Here is a 21766-nt window from a genome sequence, read left to right as displayed (position 1 = left end):
CTTACACATGATGTGTATAAGCTGTAAATTCACATTTTATTTGCTTCATATTCCCATATGCTTTCTCATTTGTATATATTGCATATATCTAGATATAGTTACAACTTTTTACTTATTTCATACTGCATATATTTAATTTAGCGGCATATTTTCTTGTCATGAAAATTTTCATTGTTTTTTTTCTTTGCCTCAGCATGTTCTTCCACTGTTATTTTGCACACGCTCATAATGCTGTAATTCATATTTTTTCATACTTTCATTCATCCATTTCTACTTAATATGTTCTTGACATGTTGGCTTTGCAGGCTGCATTATGTTTGCGGGTTAGTACGTCACACTTTTGACATTTGAATTGGGCTTCTGTATGGATGCTCACCTTGGATTATGGTACAAAGGATTGCAACATCAAATCCTGATGATTGGTAAAAAAATAAAAAATAAAAAGTTCCCTCCATCTGCTATATTCTTATTTCAATATCATTTTTCCTTGCTGTGTGCCATTACTATCTTGCTGCTGCAACAACCCAATTTCCCCACCAGGATCATTAAAGTTTCATCTTATCTTGGTAGCAAGAAAATGACACTTGATCCAAGAATATTCTTGAAACGAGTTGATTGGAAAAAAGTCAAATTATCTCACCCCACTGGCAGATTTGTTCACATGTGCTGAGAGAAATAAAAGTTTAATACTCAATACTAGACCAAGCGACTTATCGAGAGGCATATTTTGCAATGCACCAACTCTCTTTATCTCTCTCTCTGCTCTTTCCCTCTCCTTCTCTTTTCTCGCTTCTATCCCCCTTTTCCCATCTTTCGTTCTCCATCTCCTTCCTCTCAGAGGCAGATGCAGGGAGTCTGACTCACAGCCATGTCCAATTAGCCCGACATGTGACTGGACTCAAAGCAGGAATCCAGGATTTTCCCTCCCGCTGCGTCACGGATTCACATTCATGTAGCTGACTTAGCCTGAGACGACCCTGCGACTTCACTGACAGAATATATAATCTGCCCCCCCCCCCCCCCCCCTCTCTCTCTCTCTCTCTTTCACTACTGTCTCTCCCTCTGCAGCAAGACAGAACCTGCAGCCTGTAAGACTCCATTTGATTCCAGTCATTTCCACACACGACATGGAAATGTATGGATAACCCGAGACAACCCTGCCACTCAAGTGTTCTCCTCTCTCTCTGACTCTCTTTTTTTTTTTTTCCCATGTCTCTTTTGCATTCTGTCACTCTCTCTTTATGTGTTTATGTCTCTGTCATTTTCATTTTCTTTCTCTCTGTGTCTCTCTCTCTCATTTGGCCAGGTAACGGCCCTCAAGAGAGACGAGAACAAACACAACACCCACTCTGCTCACTTACGTCAGTGGAGCAATTTTCTACTTAAGGACACTTTGACACAAAGCAGCTAACCTCCCAGCATGCACACGCACACACACACACACACACACACACACGCACACACACAAACACTAACTCTCCATGCGTATCGTCAGTGCAACTCTCCTCCATCCCACAGCCAATCACAGAGTAGATACAATAGCCAAACGTGGGCCGAGACATGCATGGACTCACACACACACACACACACACACACACACACACACACACACACACACAAGCCTCCACAGTAGCCAGATCCCTCTCTCTCCTCTCCTGTCTGGGGGGGTCACTGGCAAGGCAGTTCCCATGGCAACGTACAGGTGACTCACCAGCCGGTGATGCAGTTGCTGTGACAACCTACAGTGTGTAGCATCGCTATGGGAGCTAAGTGAAAGGGGAGAACATATCGTGGGTGTTTGTTACAGTGGGTGTTTAAAGCATTACGCCACAGACCAAACAACTGTTGATCTAACTGAGCTGATTGAAACGTCCGAGGCCGGAGGATTACTTTACATTAAGTCTTATACTGATATTGGTATTCCTCTTTGAAGACGGTGTGATGCGGTGGAAAAGTGAACTGAATCAAGCACTGAATAGTTAGTGATTTTAGTCATGTATCCCAGGCTCTGCTGCACTGTTTGAAACAAACTTCTGAAAGTGTGAATTAGATGCTTTTCCATCAGCCGGGCTGAAGCAAATAAATAGGCTTCCTGAATGCAGCGATATCAGAAAAAAAACATCCACAAGAAAATGAAAAGAGCCTCTCAAGATAGTACTGTAGGTGTCATTGTTCTTTTGTGTCAGTTATTGTTGCCAGATTTCATGGTGTCTGAAGATGAAAATACAAAAGAAATACACTTGGCAATATTCTAATGCACCAACTAAAGCCAGTACAACATGGGAGCCTCGGCAAAAGACGAGTTCTCTGGGAGATCGTCAGATATTTCACAGACAAATGTCGCTACATTTATTATTAATTCAACAAACGCATTTCCATCTCTATTTATCACGTAATTTCTTCATCAACAAAAAATGTTTCCACTTCAAGCAAGCATAGTTTCCATCCAGCCTAATTCAATAATTTATAAGATTATCCAGAAAGAAAAAAAATCCAAGACGTACAAAAATTAAAAAGCCGTTATTAATGTTGCCAATTCTTGTAATTCTAATTCTTATTAATGTGGCTGATGCATGGCAATAATTAAAAAACGCAGTTTTTTAACTTTTGCTATACATCAGCTACATTAATAAAGGCTTTTTAATTTTTGTACGTAAGGGAGTGTGCCTTGGAATTTTTTCTTTCTGGATAATCTTGCATGTGTACCCCATTTTCCAACGAGCACCTCTCCATTGTTACGTTCACAAGTCAATAATTTATAATCTGCATAATTGAACAGAATGGAAGCCCATTTCTCTCACACACCCGTAGCGAACAGGGCAATGAGTCAAAGAGCTGTCAGCAAGGGTCACGACCCGCCACTGACGGGTCAAATCTAACAGTGTGGTTAGACAGTAATTAACATTTAGTGCTGCCTGTTAACTTTTTGTTCAAATGTTGCTTTTGGTCAGTCGGACATGGTCTGCTGACCCAATTGCACGACCGCAGTTGGCTGACCGCATCCTTGTTGAGTCCTGTAAGTTTGTTGCTACTCTTTTCACTGCTGATATGCTGTAAAATCGCTCTATTAATCTATTAGCAGTTGGCTAAATTGGGCTTGGAAGGATACAGCAGTAACCTTTCTGACACGTGTGACTAAGTGTGGTTTAGGGGGGAATAAAAGCAACATTGCATACTTGTTGCATAGTAGAATACATTGAAATGCAAATAGCTAATACCTTTTTTTTTTTTTTTTCAAAATCATTTTTACTTTGATGTCAGTAATCACTGTGTAAGACAATGTGTCACTTTTTACCCAGATGGTAGATATCTCTACTTGGAATGGGACTCTTCTGACAGATTTTAGAGAAAAGATTATGGAAAAACAAACAATAACAAACATATGAAGAGCGTCATTAAAAAATCAGATATGCACCATTTGGAAAAAAGTAACACCTAAACTGACTAAATGACTACTGATATGAAAGGAAAACTCACTCTGCAGCATTACTAAAATGATTGACTAGGGGAGAACTGTAACTTTTTGAGGACGGGACCATCGGGAATTTTGTAAGGACTGAGTCATGATTTGCAGGTGACACATTAATTGCATTGAATTGAATTGAAGCATGGAGTTTTATGTTCGTCCTACCATTGCGAGGGCAGGCGTTGAGCCGGTGGTTGATGTCAAGCGAGCAGGGTTTGCGCGTGACGGCGGTGGTCACAGACTCGTAGGGGTTGTCCTCGTCCTCCGGCAGGAAAACGTCCAGAGACGGAGAGGTGACGATCTCCCCCGAACGCTTCGAGTCCTGGGTTCGAGGAGGAGAGAGGGATGGAGGGACAGACAGAAAGAGAGAGTGAGAGAGTGAAAGGTGAGGCGAATTTATTCAACTTATCACATTATCCACTAACAGAGCATGTATAATTTGGTGGGCGCTTTTATCCAAAGTGCTTTTTTTGCATTTTTTTTCAAGACAAATGGCTCCAGTGGGAATTGAACACCTAACCAAACAGACCCACACTGCATTACTGAAATAATGTACTGTAACGATACTGAACCAGATGATCTCTGTTCACATTATCCTTTCCAGTGGGTCGACCAGTACAGCAGTGTTTAGAAAGCAAAGTGAAGTGACCTCTTACTGTCTGTCAAACTTCGACAAGACACCGATTGATTTGATTTTATGAAAAATATGGAGGACTGAGCCGTAAAAAGCAATAAAAACTGAGCACATAAATAAACAAAATAAAAAACAGCCGAAAAAGAAACGATTCGATGTGGAATTTCAAATGTTTGGCAAAGCAGTGTCTACCCAGAGGCAGAGGTGCCCCTCACCTCAGGTGGTACCATCATTAAAAACAAAGAGAAAACAACAAAACACCTCAGATCAGTGAGCTCTCAGTTCACCCCAAGGGCGTCGTTCAAGCCCAACTGTTTCTGCACACTCGGTTTATCATGAAAGATTTAGGGCAATCTTCAAAGCAAACAACGAAAAGAAACGTTGGAAAAAGAGTGTTTCATTCTTTGGTTTGATATCTTATCATTGATCTTGGAGATTTCACTGTAGAGCCTCTTGACGGCTCCGTCAGGATTTTGGCGTTTTGTTCGTTTTGTTAATGCAACCAAATGAGCTTGATTTTGCTGTGGATCTCTACGTTAAGTTGCTCTAAAAGTGTCGGGACTGGCAAGAAATTAGCAAAGTCAGAGGACAAGCTTGTGATGACTTGCTTGCTGAAAATGAAAATTAGCAGTCCATTTTTTTTTTTTTTATTTGAAGGGTTTTCTGTGGTTTTCTGTAGTAATGGTGTAAGAAAATGTCAACACCACAAGCTTGTGTAATATTCCTGAAGAGGTTTCTATTTTGGAAAAAAAAAACATGTTACAATGTCCTTATGTCCTTGCCCATTGAAATAACAGATGGAAATAAATAATACTGTGTTTGTACTTAATGAAAATCTCCACAAAAAAACGTACTAAGCCTAACCCTGAACTTACAGTACGTTGTGTTGTTCATCCTTTTAAGTATGTGATTCATTAGCTGAATTTTCATTAAATATAAACTGCATACTTGCAATACTTTTCATGATTTAATCAATGCGCTAGAATAAAGACGCTGTCAAGTGTTGCCAAAAAATGTTACGTTATGATCATCAAGCCACTGATGATAAAGGTGGCTGCTGTTGCACAAAGTTGTACTGAGAGTTGCCTGAACACTCGTCCTCCTGTCCCGCTACAGTACAGCTGCCCCAGGCTCTCATCACATGGTGTGGATTAAAAAAACAAGAGTAAAACAACCTCTGAGAAACATGACAGAAAATCCCCTCTTCAAGTAAACACCAATAGAGTCAAAAGTTCTGATAAGCCTATCTAATGGCAGCACATCCGTTGCTAGATACATCCTGGAAGCTGCACGCTACAATGTTCCTTAGGCCTCCAGTAGTCTGTTGGAATTGCTTTTCACTTCCTTTCATTTGAAATACATGTTTAGATTAAAGATATCCACCATTTGAAAAAAGTGACACACACAAAATGACTGAAAGCGCAAAATTAAAACAAATCATTGTTTTAAGGATAGCAGGTATAGTAAGTTAAAGCTGTGGTAGGTAGGTTTGAAGAAAACCAAGAGATAATGACATTCTTACAAACTAGATTCTCTATATTTCGGAGATATTAAATAAACAAATGGAAAATGGATTTACAGTGTTTTGGAAATTAACTCTGAATTGGGATTGACTGAATTTGGAGGTGATCAGTTCAGTCTAATACTGGAGCTACATTGAAGGAACCACAGTACATTTCTCTGGGCCTCTGTGTATTTGAGAGTTTCAGATTGCACTTCATTGCAGCACTGGTGTGAAAAGGTTGAGCCTCGCGGGGCTCAGAGAGACGAGCTCAGAACCAAAAGGTTCCCTATCTCAGAGGCCGGTGTGTACCCAGAAAGAATGAAAAACAAGAGTGAGTGATGTGGAGCGGGGGAAAAGGTTACAGGGGGAGCGTCATTTCAGCAAGAGACAAAACATTTCTTTGCAGCGCCGCAGTCTCTGGACGTCTGCCTTTTTCCCAGAACGCAGCGCTCTGTCATCGTTACTGAAGTGTCACTTGGCGGCGTGCTCCTGGTTGTACCGTCCCTGTTGGGATCAGCGGTAGAGTCACCATGGCGATGAGTTGTGGGTGTGGCTACGCCTGTGCTCTAACCCGCACCCTATTTATGTCTGAATCCTACTGACTCTATCTTTTCCTCCTTCCCCCTAACACCCCCCCCTCTTCTGCCTGTCTAACAGCCATTACTCTTCCTGTCATCTTCTCCTACTACATTACCCAGACTGCACTAGGCCATCAATCACAAACTGAGCGCACTCAAAAAGGATTAATCATCCTGGCTGATAGAACGATCACTCCCTGGATGATTTCTCTCTCTCACACACACACACACACACACACACACACACACACACACACACACACACACATACACTCCTTGCTCAATTTGAGTCTTATTTCACACTGTACTTTATTAAAAGGCCAATAAACCCAAGCCCCCTCTCCGTCTCCCCTCCCTCCTCTATCTCCATCAGCGCTCAATTAGACTGCCATTACCAGCTAATGGAGATCCAGTCAGTCTTTTATGCCTGTTCTCCGCAGGTGGCCGGGGCCCGGCTGACGGTGATTGGACGTGACAGCCTGGTTAGCTGCAGATTTCACTCACAGAACTGGAGGAAAGGCGAACAGCTCTCTGATGGATCCACAAGGAGCTCGTTGAATGTTCCTTTCAAGGACGTAAAAGCCCTGCACTGCTCTGTTCACTGCTGCTGAAATCACTGTCGCAATGTGATGAAAGAAAGCAGAGTTAAAAACTAATCTGTGACGGTTCAGATTAAAGGTGCTATACCTGTAGCATTATATCATCAATAAATCATCATCGGATTAGTTTTGAGACGTTTCCGTATCTACCGGAAGTACCGTAAACAAACGAGACTATCACCAAGACGACTGAGCCTCTACACATCATGTTACATTGTGTGCCACCGGGTCAAATTTGGCGGGAAATCTGCTGCATTGCTTTACAGCACAAAACAGGAAGAGGGCGTTGTTCTTCCAGAGTAAACAGAACTAAAGGTCTAAGTGTTTCTCACAATGGCAGATGGAAGTGATGGTTATCGTTTTCAGTAAAGCAAAACAGAAAACAACACCAGGAAGGGGGAGGGGAGACCGGAAGTGACAGGGTTTATGGGAAATGTGGCCTTAATTTTGAAAAACATTAGTACCAACAATACCACTGGCTTGAGATAGAGGCTACCAATCCGCTTGTTTACTGTAATTACATCCAAGGTATCAAAATGAATCTGACAATGACATATTGATGTTTAAAAATGCTACATCTAGCATCTTTAATAGACGCATTAAAGAAAAACACAAGACATGCAGACAAGAGTTCCTTGAAAGAAACAGCTGAGGAAGGAGATCCTTCAAAAGTGTTCGGAGGAAAAGAGAGATAAAAAAGAGACGGAAAAGGGAGAGGAAAGATAGAAGGCAGGAAATGAGTCAGAGAGCCATGCCTGAAGTCATCTTTGAGTGGACAGCGATCCAAAGAGAAGAAGAGGAATCGGCCATGACGCACCTCAACTTAGTCACCTCTTCTCTTTTTCAGCCTCTTTAGTTCACATTAATCTCTCATTCTCTCACCACTTTCTCTCTCCACTTAACTCTTTTGCTCTTAAAACGTTTGATTTTGTAAGCAACCCTCCCTCACTACCTCTACCTCTCACATCTCCCTTCTACATCGTCTCTCGTCACTCCTGTTAGACTAAATCTCCGGCTTCCACCCCGCTGGCTTAGGAAGAAAGAGAAAGAGGGAGGCCAAATCTGACAGAAGTAACAACACAATCGCCTGGGAGAGAGGAAGACGGAGAGAGAAGAGAAGGGAAAAAGAGGAGAAAAGGAAGCCGGGATCCAACTCAGACTTTGGAGTTTTAGTGTCAATTTCGCCAAATCCCAAGGACACGAGCGCAAGAGAGACAGAGAGCAGGAAGAGAGAAATGAACTTGTTCTAAGGAAGGGAAGCAGAGGAAGTGGGAGTGCAGTGAGTTAGAAGCAGGGATTTCCTCACACACACACACACACACACACACACACACACACACACACAAAAAGTGTTTATATGCACACGAGATACCGCAAGAAAGGAATAGAAAACTCTCCAGTTCACCCACATCGAAGAGAGCGATGACTCCAATGGAAAGCTTTTAAGCTCAGAGCTTGAGCAATTCCCTCACCGGCGGAAAAAACTACTTTGCGCTCGGTCTCGCGGTTCAGCAAGAGAGAAACTGAAAGGAAAATCCCTCACGCTTGAGTCTGCGCGGCACAGCGAAGGCCGGGAGCCACCGCGGCTGCAGATGAAATGACTCCGGCGGCGGGACGACAGTTTAGCTACCTGCTATTTTGTTGACGTTTCCTCGCCGCTCGTCCTGCTCAGGTCAGGAGGCTCCAAAAGTGGGAGAAAAAGGCTTCGCGCGGGCGCTCCAACAAACAAACACACACTCACACACTCTGTCTTCATTCATTTCCACCCCTCCCTCTCTCTCTCTCTCTCTCTCTCTCCCTCTCTATCAGGGCAGAGATAGGACACAGAGGAACTTGTGTCTGGGTTACAGGAAGAGAGCAGACAAACAGAGGCCTCCTCCTCTGGCCACTAATTAGCAGGTCGTATGCAGCTCCCGTCCAACTGCAGGGGCCAGATTAAACGTTTGAGTGTGTGTGAGCGTGTGTGTGTGTACGTGTGTGTGCGCACACGTATGCATATGCATGGGTGCCTGCATGTGTGAGTGTATGCATGTGTGCGATTGTGTGTGCTTATATCTATGTGTTTATGCAGTGCAGTATGTGTTTGTGTGAGTGTCTCCTTATATTATATGTGCGAGTGTGTGTGTGTGTGATCATGTGAGGGCTTAGGTGGATGTGTTTCAATGTGTGTTTGAGCTTAGTGTGCTTGTACTATATACTTCTGTGTATGTGAGTGTGTGTGTGTGAGCGCACGCCTGTATACATATGTATGAGTGCATGCATAAGTGAGTGTATGCATGTGTGCAACTAGGTGTAAGTATTTCTCTGTTTGTGCGTAGGTGTCTGCTTGTACCACAGTGTGTGTGTGTGTGTGTGTGTGTGTGTGCAGAGCTGATAACCCAAATAGGAAATGTGCTGTTACTTTGGTCACGTCCCAGGAACTCCTATCTTGCCGTCCTAAAACCTGTGACTCCAATCTCTCTCTCTCTCTCCCTGTTAACCCTATACTGTACATTCCACTTCACTGCCTGCACTCCTGTTGCTCAACACACTGTACACAGAGTTCATAGGCCATCAGATATGAATAGAGGCTATAATTTGCTGGCATTTCCTCATGGAAGCTATTTGATTAGAGACAGCAGGGAGGGCTGGACACCACAGAGGACAATGGACCCTCTTAGGCCTTGAGAGATACGCTGCAGAAAAGAGTAATGGAAAGATAGAGATGGTGGGGTTTAAAAAAGAGAGACTGCAAAGAAAGCCCACCTCTCTCCCAGAGTAGTTAACTTGTTGGAGAATGGGAGAGATGAAGAGATTAGCAGTAGAAAAAAAGATGAGAAAAAAAAGAGAGAAAGCAGTTGGTCAATCCGCTTGAGAGTCACAGAGGGAAAAGAAAGCAGGAGGAGGACAGAGAGAGAGAGAGAGAGAGAGTAAGAGCGAGAGCCAACCCAAGAGCCAACATTGAAAATGCGAGTGGGCAACAGCCGAGAGAGAGAGAGAGAGAGAGAGAGAGAGAGAGAGAGAGAGAGATATGCAGGTTGGTCAGAGCAGTGAGCAGAGATTGCCTTGCAGAATTGGATTCCCCTCCACGGCTGGCTAATCCCACAGAAATCAGCTATCTGAGCCACCCGAAGGACACCGACAGGCACTCCTCAGAAAATAACACCCTCACATTCCCCATGATGGCTCCTCTATTGAGCCCAGCTCAAACTGAGGTTTCCCCTGGCTCCACGCTTAATCCCACAGACACAGAGACACAGCCAGAGCCAATCCTGTGTGACCACCACAGAGATTTCACTATGTTTAAAGTCACAGTGAAATGAAAAATGACTTTGTCACCTTGCTAGCTAACTGTCCATGTCATAATATACACCTACTCTACCAGTCAAAAGTTTGGACACACGCATTTTTCTATATTTTTGCTATTTTTCCACATTTTAGAATAATAGTAAAGACATCGAAACTATGAAATAACACAAATGGAATTATGCAGTGACCAAAAAAGTGTTAAACAAATCAAACCTATCTTATATTTTAGATTCTTTATAAAAGCCACCATTTGCCTTGATGGAAAGGCAAAGGCTTTGGAAAGACATAGATCATCATAGATCATACATAGGCATCAACTTCAAAAAACAAAAAATTTCAAGCATTTAAGCATAAGCCTTTAGATCAAAATGGCTTTAAGATAATGAAAAACAGGTGTGTCCAAACATTTGACAGGTAGTGTAAGTATTTAAAGGCATACTGAGTAGGATTTTGCTGCTTGTGGCTTGAAAACACAACTTTCAAAGTTGACCCCTCCTCCCTGCGGTTGCCAGAACGGTAAAAACCAGTAAAAAAAGTACAGCAAGGCAAAATGCCAAGCAGACAAGACTCGTTCCAAAACGAGAGTGAATCTGTTGGTTTTCATCCGTTGGAGAGTATTGAAGGAGAGGATGGGATGAAGAGCGACGCGGCGTAGGCCTGTTTTCTGTTGGACCTGTAGGTGCTGGTTAGCTTAGCTATCAGCTTTTCTACTACAACGAAGCTACGCTAACGGTAGCTAGCTGCCAGCTAGTTACCAGTTTTAGAGTTCGGGACTGCTACCATAGCCAGCGTGGCTTTTAGATATAAAACGATTTAGCAGTGGTTTTGGTTGCAGCCAGACACACCTGCTGCCAAAAGGTTGACGCCCATAAACGTCCCGAACATTCAGAAATTTGAAAATGCAGGCAGAAGGCAGGCTCTCTGCAGACACACACACTAACAGACTACCAGTGGGCCATAAGTAATGATTGAGTAGGATCATTTTTGGATGGGTGTATGCCATTTGAAGGGGGGAAATCCTGCTCAGTATGCCTTTCACAATAAATGAAATTTGGTTTTGGTTGACTGGTTTACATTTTGATGGCATCAGATGAAATTTCTCTATTCTTGAAAAATTGTCATGTTTCCAGATTGATGCCCACTCAACAGGCTTTTACAGTGAGTTTGTACAATGGCTTTCATGGGCCTTAGAGTCATGAGACTAACACAGCACACTACAGATCACCAAGGATTTGAAAAACAACAAAATTGGTATCATAAGGTTTTCATCGAACAGCACTTCAATTTGCATGTCAAGAGAAAAGCCAGCTAAAGACTTAAAAGGTTAGATCCCACTCGCTCCGGCACAAGCCGACGGTGTCGGACTGTCTATGGAGCTGGTTAAGAGCGCGCTCAGTGACTCATCTGTTTTGATGAAGTAGCGCTCCCTGTTCCTCGTGTACCCCGTAATTCACCCGAACCTCTCAGAGGAGGTGGAGGGGAGCACTCAAGATGACAGGAGTTCCCATTTATGAGACCATTAGATTGTATTTTCATAAGTACCCCGCTTTTTATGTCTCTATCATGATGCACGGCAGTGCTTTTAAGGACGAGTATGGTCCCCTCGTTGGTTTTGGAGCAACCCTGAAAACACACACACACACACACACACACACACACACACCTTAATGATGAGAGAGCAGGATAGCATGACAGCTGATCTGCCCTTGTTTTGATGGGGGGTGTTTTAGGGGGGGAGTGAAATATATGACATGTAGGGGCTCCGAAAAGCCCTTTTGGACTCGATTATTTTGACTGAGGTAGGGCCTGTAATTGTAATTATGACAAACGGCATCCGTGATTTTAATCCATTACGCATCTGCCATGTACATCATTTTTTAAAGCCCGGAAAAATCCAGTTTCATGTGACAACTAAGAATGTTTTATAATAAGATATAATAAGATTTGTCCGTCCGGCAAGAGCAGAAGTCTAGATCATGACATTTTATATTTGAGAATGTTACATACAAGCAGTAATTAGAGGAAAATCACAGAGACCCTTTATCCTGTATGAATGATTGTCTGGCATTACACACATAGCGCCCATAAATATTACATTACAGGACCTCTCCCAGTAAAATTTAATCCAGTTTGAATAGTGCTTAAGTGGGTTAGTTAAGGTGCATTCCTCATCCCCTATCATCTGTAAAGGGACTAAAAATCCCTTAGAGATGTTCAATCACACCAGAGAGACGGAGAGAGATGCAAACAGACTGAAAGTGAAGAAGAGAGATAGAGAGGTAAGGAGCGAAGGGAGAAATGAGGCGAGGGAAGAGAGGAGAGAGGGAAGAGGAGGAGGAAGTGGAAGATTAGGCCCCGAATAATCCATCACAACTTCGTTCCCTTGAGAAATCCACTAAGCACCATTGAACAGCCACACGCGACATAAGTCTGAACAACGACAAGGCCCCTGGCATTCAGCTGCAGTGGAAACACAGCGGCTCCGACTGAGTCAGGGAACTGGCTGTGATCTCCCAAAACGTCTCAGTTTAGAGCTGCTGAGGTTCCACATGTGGTCTTGACGGTCAATTGCTCTTCTCCTGTATCTAATAATCATTAGCTTAGATTAGATTAAATGAAACTTTAATGATCCCCGTAGAGAAACTGGGTTGTTTCAGCAGCAAATAATATGATACAGCAAAGAAATATACAGGGTATAAATGAGAACTGAGTAAATAAGGGTATTAAAAGTGATGCGAGTGACAAATACAACACTAGAACATATGAATGAAAAAATAAAATCAGCAGTAAACACCACCCATGAATGATTAGTCCACCACTGGGCCAATCACATAACAAATTAGTGTAATTTTGAAACTGCTAGAGTGCTTTGGTGATATTTAAGATCATTTCTCCAAGTTTCATTAAAATCCTGTTAGTGGCATCTGAAAATTACAGCATATACTGTATATATATACAAGAGAACAGCAGTAGAACATACTGAGATAAACAAAAAAAAATGAATGGAAAATTAGAAAATAATTATGATATGAAATATGACAATATGTAAGAATATACTGTATATTTGCAATAAATAACAAGGCAACAGTAAACACGTGTCTTCCCGTGATGCATCATTCCTGCAGGTTACGTCAAAATCCAATCAGTGGTGTCTAAGATATCGTGTGTGACGGACAGACAAACAAATAAACGAACAAACAAACAAATGGACGGATCCATAGACAAATATATGTAAAACTTTATTGATCCTTGTAGGGAAATTCTCTCTCCCTACCCTCAATAATTCTGCACAAAGTTCATCACCTAAGCTAGTTGCCAGGAGGAGAAATGCTGTGTGGAATAGCAGTCGTGTGCTAACGTCATTAGCTAGGAATATTTACAAGTCCTCTGGAGCCACAATACAGCGCTGCATATGAAGATTAACTCAACACATTTAAATTTAAATTTCAAGACTCCGCTGTGTACGGATTACCAAGGAGTGTGCACAAATTAATCTAGATGTTCTTACGTACGGACGAACACACACTAACGGATGCGCCTGCACACACACACACAATAGATTTTCTATAAATACGAACTGTGGAAATCGCTAATCTGTTTAAATATTAGGAACAGAAAAACCTAATTACACCGTCATTTATGCATACGCAAACACGCAAAAGAAATGTTCCCCTTATCTCTCTCTGTCACCTGTGTGTGTGTGTGATTTGCTTGGCTTGGACAAACACACACAAATTTTCACACATCTGACCAGTCATTAGCTCCCCTGAAGCATTCTGGGAGTTGAATGCCTTGCTTGAGTTGTGTTCTAGTTCCAGTGCTGTAGATCCCACCTCTTCACCTCTGTAGTCTCTCTCTCTATTGGAGCTCTTATCCCTCTTACTGCTATCTTTTCCCCCTTTCCTGTTTACCTCAAGGAGAGTCACGAGGAAGAGTGACCACACACACACACACACACACACACACACAGAGCCATACAGCAAATTCCCATGTACTCAAGGGCAACGTGTGTGCGCCACTCTATTCGGTACAAAGTATTTGACAGTGACTAGGTGTGTGTGTGTGTGTGTGTGTGTGTGTGTGAAGGTCAGGTTGACAGAAAGATAGTCTGTAGCTGTAGAGTCTACAGGGGATAGAGCCATTAAAAACTACTGACTCTATGTACACAGAGAGAGAGAGAGAGAGAGAGAGAGAGAGAGTTAGAGAGGGAGACAGAGAGAGAGAGAGAGAGAGTTAGAGAGAGAGGGAGAGAGAGAGAGAGAGAGAGAGAAAGAGAGTTAGAGAGGGAGACGAGACAGAGAGAGAGAGAGAGAGAGAGAGAAAGAGAGAAAGAGCAGGAGAAAGCTAATGGGGAAGTCTGTGTAAGTGTATATGACAGTGTGAGAAGGAAAGAGCAAAAATAGGGAGGAAGAACCAGCGGTAGCAAAATGAGCGAAATGCGGCAAGAAAACACAGTTGGGGACACTCTGACGTGTGCGTGTGTGCGTGTGTGTGTGTGTGTGCATGCGCACATGTGTGCGCAGTGCTCTGACGCACCTGTGCTGATGGTGGCTGAGATTTGTCAATGGCGGACATCCCACGCCTGACATGTTATGAATTTCTGCGTTGCCTGGCAACCATGCCAACCTCTCTCTATCTGCATGTTTTTCTTGCATTCTTTCTCTCTCTCTCTCTCTCTCTCTCTCTCTCTCTCTCTGTATTTTGCTCTCCATCTCTGTTTCAGAGGTCTGAACTTCTTTTTAAAGTCTTCATTGCAGTGGAAACCTCCTCCACACACACTTTGGCGTCAGTCAGCGTTCACATGGCGGTGGTGGGAGGAAACCCGCGTCGTCGCTTGTGACAAAAATCCACAACAGGGGAATTTTCCTTACGCAGGCACGCATGCATGCACGCACACATACACACACGCACACACACACACACACACACACACACACATATCACATACGCAAATGTGACAGACTTAGTAATGACATGCTAGATTATCTGGTTTGGAACAGAGCGGGCTCTCTCTATATCTTGCGGGTGCCTCAAGTCTGGCTATGGCTAATCTGTTACGAGGTGCCACCCCTAGCACGTGTACACACACACACACACACACACACGATCACCAACAAGCTAATGATGATATTATTCATACATGCACACATGCTCACACACGTGGCCGTACATACACACACAATTACAAAACAACTACAGAAACACTGTTCCTCATTTACGAAAAAAATGACATAGACTTGAATCCATTCTAAGATCATTTCAAATAATATGATGAAAAACAACGCAAATGATGGATGGATCGTGATAGAAATGGGCTTTAGCTTTTCAAAAATCACAAAAAAATGGAGAAATTTGAATTTGAAAGTGGGCTTTTCCACTTTCAAATTGCAACTCTGCCTTGTCTTTTGCATACACACAGTGGTTTATGTGTTTTCTATATGAGACCCCAGGAGTCATGACATGCTAGACTAGTCCAATTCTTTCACTGGCAGTCTGAGCGACAGCTGGACGACAAGGGAAACTCGCCGCTCAGACGATCGATACGAAGCTTAACACACTCCTGTTGAGATGAATAGTGAGGGACGAAGTAGTCAGACACACAGAGAGAGAGAGAGAGAGAGAGAGAGAGAGAGAGAGAGAATGAAGATGGATAGAGAGGGATGGGAGAAAAAGTAGGTGAGGAGGAATTAGGCTGAGAAAATGAGGCGAACCTCATGTGGGATGATGAGAGCGAGGGGTTGAGACCGACACGATGGGATGGGAGCGACAGCAGCAGGGAAAGTTTTCAGCGGAGTGGCTCGGCCCGTCGGTCCTCCTCTCTCTTCATGTTAAATCAGCTTATTCATAATTACGCAGGCCAATTTTGCACTGTGCTAAATTTAATTATGCAATAACAACTCCATTTCTTTTTCCTCTCAGACTCCCTTCCTTCCTTCCTTCCTCTCTATCACTTAAGAAACACACAAACACATGCACAAACACACACAAACCCACCCACACAAACCCAAGATGATGCCACTCAACACCCACACACACACACACAAAACACACACACAAGACGATGCCACCTAACATATATACCCACTTGCTCACACACATACACACACTCTTGCACACAACAGCACCCACACTAACAAACACAGAGGTGCTATTCTTTCCACGCACACACAACACATTAATACTCACACACACACACACACACACACACATCCAGGTGCGATCCTCTCTAGGCAGCGTGCCAGTCAGTCAGGCAGGCGGCCAGCAGACAAGACAGAGTGTGTGTTGTGTTGTAAATGTCAGGTGTCCTGCTGTTTGAGCCAGGCCCCATCCCAACGCTAAACACTCTCATCTGCACACACTTAACCACACTTATATACACACCATGGGGGAATGGGGAGGGGGGGTTAGAGGAAGGAGGGAAGGAAGGAAGGAATGAAGGAGGGAGAGAGGGAGGGAGGAGGGAAGAGGCTACAGCTGCCATAATGAAGCAGGAATACTAGAAAGAAGGGGAGGATTTGGATCAACTTTTCTCAACGGATCGGTTAAAGCTGCGCTAGTTGGCGGCTCCAGAATGGCGGAAGAGGTAACAGAAATCATGAAATGTGAGGTCAGTAAACACACAACACAACACTGTGATGCTTTATACCAACCATACCAAAGGGATGACAGAGGACAAGATCTAATGTTGGGTAAGTCCAGCTTTCTCTAGACGGAGCGCTGCTCACCGCTGTTTAGAGGACAGTTTGGATTTCGCTCTAAAGTTTGGATTCGTCACTTCTTGTAGGCGGAGAGGTGTGGTATAAAGGAGGGATATTGACATCTGATAGCCAGCAGTTCCTCATGCTTGGAAAGCCCAGCCTAAGTGACTGAGGGCAAACCGCAGTCTGGACTGACGCTCATATTTAACTTTTTATTCCTGTGTTCTTACCTGGTATGAAGACCAGAGATTATTAGAGAAATTATGAATTATGAAAGAGCGCAAACAAATCCATAGTTAAAGTTTCGGATTTGTTTTGACTTCCCTGCTCTCTGGCTGGCAAAATCTTTAATCTCACCGGATGACAGGTTAACAAAATTCTGTCAAAAAAAAAAGCTACTTGTGACTCCATGTGACTTTTGTTTGCACTTTGCCCTGGTTCGCTTGTATTTGGGCAGTTTGAACCTAAACAAACCAAATACAAAAATGCTACAAAGTAAACTTTTCAACTATGGTTCGGACCAAAGAAAACCAACTGTAGGTGTGAGCGTACTCTTAGTGTCCCATGATGGTAAAAGCTGTCAAAGGCTTTTCTCTTTCACTGGCTTTTCTACTTTTCTTTGCTGTATCCTGTTACTACTTGCTGCTGCAATGCAAAAATTCATTCTCACTCTCATCTTATCTAATCTTTCAGTTCAACAATATTAATTTGCATGTGCTTGAAGTTTCTCCTATTCGTACCAGAAGGTGAGAGGCTGGAAAAAAAGGCGAGATAACAGGGAGATTTTTTAGAAATTTCTGATAAAGGAAGAGAGAGCATGAGCGCAGATGAAAGATAGGCAGCACTAAAATACGAGGTGTGAAAGCGAGGGAGCGAAACAAAGAGACAGATATCGAACTGACTATCCAGAGCTGCCAGGCGAGCCAGTCTCTCTAGTGACGGCTCATTCACTGTGTTCCCAAGGTAACCAGTGAAAGTATTCACTCAGAACAATGGCAATATTCACTAGCCTATCATTAGTTCCACAGTAGTGGAAGCGATGTGTGTGTGTGTGTGTGTGTCTGTGTGTGTGTGTGTGTGTGCGTGCTGCTGCATTACGTGTTGATTATAAAGTTATATGATGTGCACACCGCAAAATAAGCAGTTACATGCAGACACACACACACACACACACACACACACAAAATCAGCTTCAACATAACACAATATCCTGTATGTGAGGGTCGTCCGATTAGTCGTTCAACTGAATTCAGATTGTGTGTGTGTGTGTGTGTGTGTGTGTGTGTGTGTGTGTGTCTACCTGGGACAGGCTGGAGAAGCCCAGGTTGCGGCAGCCGTTGCAGGGTGTGAGCGCTTCCCAGAATCCCGTGGGGCCGCAGCTCTTCTCTGCCTCGTCCTCCTCCAGCGCCATAGCGAGAGGGGGGGTGGGCCGCTGTTTTCAGAAACACACACAGTTTTTAATCATTTATGCACACCCTGATCCAGACTAATGATCTATACTTGAGACCAAATCTATACTAGGATCCATACAGATCTATACTACATCTATATATGACATTACAGTGTCATTTTTAGGCATCGAGCTGACACTCTGACATTCAAGCTTCAGTTCCTAGATCACCAACATTAAAAGTAACCAGTATTAAGGAGTGCAAAGGTGCCCCAAAGTGCCCCAACAACATTCATCTGACCCATGAAAAGTACTGGGAAAAGAAATAGAATAAGTGCTAAGAAGAGAGACAGAGGGGCAATTTTGTGAGCAATTAGAGCAAGACAAGGATATGATTGAGTGGAGAGAAAGTGAAGTGAAAAGAAGACAGATACAGTAGATTTGACAAAACCTGTTTAAAACGGGGAAAACAAGCACAGACACAAACGTTCAGACAAACACAGACAAGTATCTTTTCAGTCATTTCATCTCGTATTGAGTCTTAAAATCTTAATTTCCTTAAAACAAGGGAAAAAGCGGGGTGAGATAACTGCACTCGTCCCCCATTGCAAATCAACTTGTTTCAAGAATTTCACTGAATCAAGTTTCATTTTCTTGATACTAGTGCAGTGATCTGCCTCATTCTGCCTCTTCTGCCATTCTGTTTCAAGATACTGACACTTGCTTTAAGGAAAATCCTGCAACAAGTGGAATTATCCCCCCTCTAAATTTTCAGACAGAATATGAGTGTAAATGACTTGTTAAGATGGACTTTTTTGCAGTGTGGACAACAAGGACTTTGTTATCCAGAGAGAAGGCTGCAGGAAGAGGAGACCAACTTTAACACACACACGCACACACGGTGCCCTTTCCTGGGGCTCTTTGGCTCTCTGGGGGCAGGTGTGAGGATGAGCGATGTGACATGGGGCGTTAGAGGGCAGATATGGCCGCCCTGATATCTCAGTGAACCGTACAATGCAGCAGAGGACGCAGGTCACAGCAGATTACACCTCCAACACAGACAGAGAAATATCACTGCAGTGCGTGACATGTGCACTGGCAAAAGGCAGAGAGCAAGGGGAGGTCCGGTGACGAGAGAAGGAAAATTAATCAATATAACCCATGAGGTCTAAAAGAAAAACAAAGAAATGTCCCGTGGGTAGAAACAAAACAAAGAGAGGGCAAAGCAAATCGAAGCAAAAAGAGGGAGAGGATGAAGAGAGGAAGGAACTTTTAGAGATGTTACAGACGCCGCTGGCAGGAAAAGCTGGAGAGAACGGCGAGAACGAAACGGAGGGGAGCGAGCGGGGCAGGGACGGACAGATGGGACGAGTCGGCAGCGACGGCAGCGAGATTGGAGACGGATGCGCAAAATGAGGCTGGAACCAAAAGGTCACCAATCTTTCCAGATCGCAAAGGGCCCGCTGCAACACCGGCATACTGATCGACGCAAAATGGACTGCAATCCTCGCGGGAGACGTACTGTATGCATGCACAATGAGCCCAGGCAGATGTATCGGCCTTTCATTAAGAACCAGCCCGTGTCGTCCATCTCCGATAGGATGGATATCATTAATTATTCATTATTAGTTATTGTATGATTGATTAATACTACGCTGGTTGTCTATGGGAAGCCCTTAACCTGAATTACTTCTAATGCAAGTTTGTATGCATGAATATATTTTATTTTTCAGTCTAAATGCTGTTTCAGTATCAGTAAAATATAGATTTCTGTGTCGCATATGGGTCGATCCCTAATGCACGCACATATGCACTCACTCTCATTCACACAACCAGCACATTTCCATCCTCAGTAGAATTACCCACAATGTGCACAAAGGTTGTGTGTGCATTGTTCCGGGGACAGCACAGTGTGTGCTAGAACCGAGGCAGTATAGATGCGTGTCATGGGTTTTTCATATTTTATTCATGTGTGATAGACCAAATCACAGTGCCGCAGAGCATACTAATGGCTACGGCCACATGTACAGACGGCCGCCGGGGGGCACATAAACACACACACACACACACACGCATGCACACACACACATGCACTGAGAATGTCAGTAATGGAATACAAATAGGTACTTATAGAGAGAGAGGGGGACATAAGATGGATTGAGATAATTACAGCCTAAGTGAGCGGAGGTGTGTGTGTGTGTGTTATTCAGTATGTGTGTAAGCCTGTGCAGGTTTGAATGCTTGCTGTACGTAAACACACATGCTTTTGCTTGCTTTCATACTGAGCATGGGTATTAAAGTAATGGAATTGATGATAAGCTATTGATCACTGTCACAATAGCCCCTACACTGAACTGTGGGGCTTTTGTTTGTGTGTGCGCTGGTGTGTGTGTGTGTGTGTGTGGTCCATAGGCTCAGGTTCAGTATGATAGATGACCTGTGTCCTGCGGTGCGTCTGACTTCCAGGACACTGGAATTGAAAAACCTATGAAGCCTCTTCGTCACGCTGCGCCGCCTGTTACAAATAAGCTGCAGCTGTGATTCTCTGGTCAGCTAATACTGATAAAACTCTATTTTCGCCACCTGCTGCATGTACCGAAACGGTTTAATCAGTTTTCCTGTGTGTGTGTGTGAGAGAGAGAAAGAGAGTGGGGAGAGAAGGAGAGAGAGAACGAACGAACAAGTGAGAGAAACGGCATGAAAAGCATCAACAAAGCAGCAAGGTCAAAAGAAATGTCTGCAGGCTGGGAGTGTGAATGGCTGTTCTGAGCGAGAGGCGAATAACAATTACAATTTGAAACAAATCCAAGGCAAACAAGGAAGAAAAGCTGCTGTTTGAGCAACAACAAGTGAATGCTCATTTTGACCCGGCAGCCCGGCGGCCCGGCGGCGTCGCTCTGACTGACACTGCCCTCTGCTGCTGAGCTGGACAAACTACCACCATCCATATGACCGAAGAGCGCTCCCTTACACTCACGGCACGTCTGCATCTTCTGCTGTGTGACAAAACCTCTAAAAAAACATCAAGCACACAAAAATAGATGCAGAGGCGATATGCATCCGCACGGAAATGTCTTTCATTATATGGTTTTTAAACTCCGACGTCTCATTTCATGCACTGTGCACAGCGAAAGTGGAGTGTGTTTTTCCTCTCTACAAAGCAAATTACCTACTGGGCGAGGATGAAATGCAACAGGACATATGCATGGCACTGATAAGATACCCAGTGATTCATGCGTTTCAGTACAGGCACAGCGAACTGACTTGTCAGGAAACTGGATAGAATGATTCATGTACTGTTTTAAGTGCAGCATCCAAGTTTTTTTTCCACTTAAAGAGCTTTATTTTTCTCAGCTTTACACTATAATACAAGTCAGTAAGAGCAAACACACATTGGAAATCCACATCCAAGATCCAAAATTGCCTCTAGTGGCTTAGTTCTCCAGTATGCTGCCTTCAAGCGATGTCCGAAATATCCTAATAATGAGTTGAGCGCACATAGGAAAGTATGAAATTTTAATATAACTGGAATTGCTGAGTCGGGAGATGTTTAGGGGGCAGACAGCATGGATGGTGTGTCAACAGCTGATAGTAACAGTGATGTATACA

The 21766-nt window shown here is 43.5% G+C and overlaps 1 protein-coding gene across 2 annotated transcripts in view; it reads right to left on the bottom strand.

Moving 5' to 3' along the window:
• The window catches only part of anks1b (ankyrin repeat and sterile alpha motif domain containing 1B), a 196563-nt gene that overhangs the window by 98437 nt on the left and 76360 nt on the right, over window positions 1-21766 (bottom strand). For both annotated transcript variants that reach the window (XM_078282203.1, XM_078282204.1), the window contains exons 10-11: window positions 18068-18199; window positions 3632-3788 (exon numbers count right to left, since the gene is read on the bottom strand). In XM_078282203.1, the coding sequence (XP_078138329.1) occupies window positions 3632-3788; window positions 18068-18199 (289 nt within the window). The remainder of the gene's footprint in view (window positions 1-3631; window positions 3789-18067; window positions 18200-21766) is intronic.

Source organism: Centroberyx gerrardi, chromosome 24 (genome assembly GCF_048128805.1).
Source record: "Centroberyx gerrardi isolate f3 chromosome 24, fCenGer3.hap1.cur.20231027, whole genome shotgun sequence".
Classification (NCBI taxonomy): domain Eukaryota; kingdom Metazoa; phylum Chordata; class Actinopteri; order Beryciformes; family Berycidae; genus Centroberyx; species Centroberyx gerrardi.
This window is presented reverse-complemented; position numbering and strand designations above follow the sequence as displayed.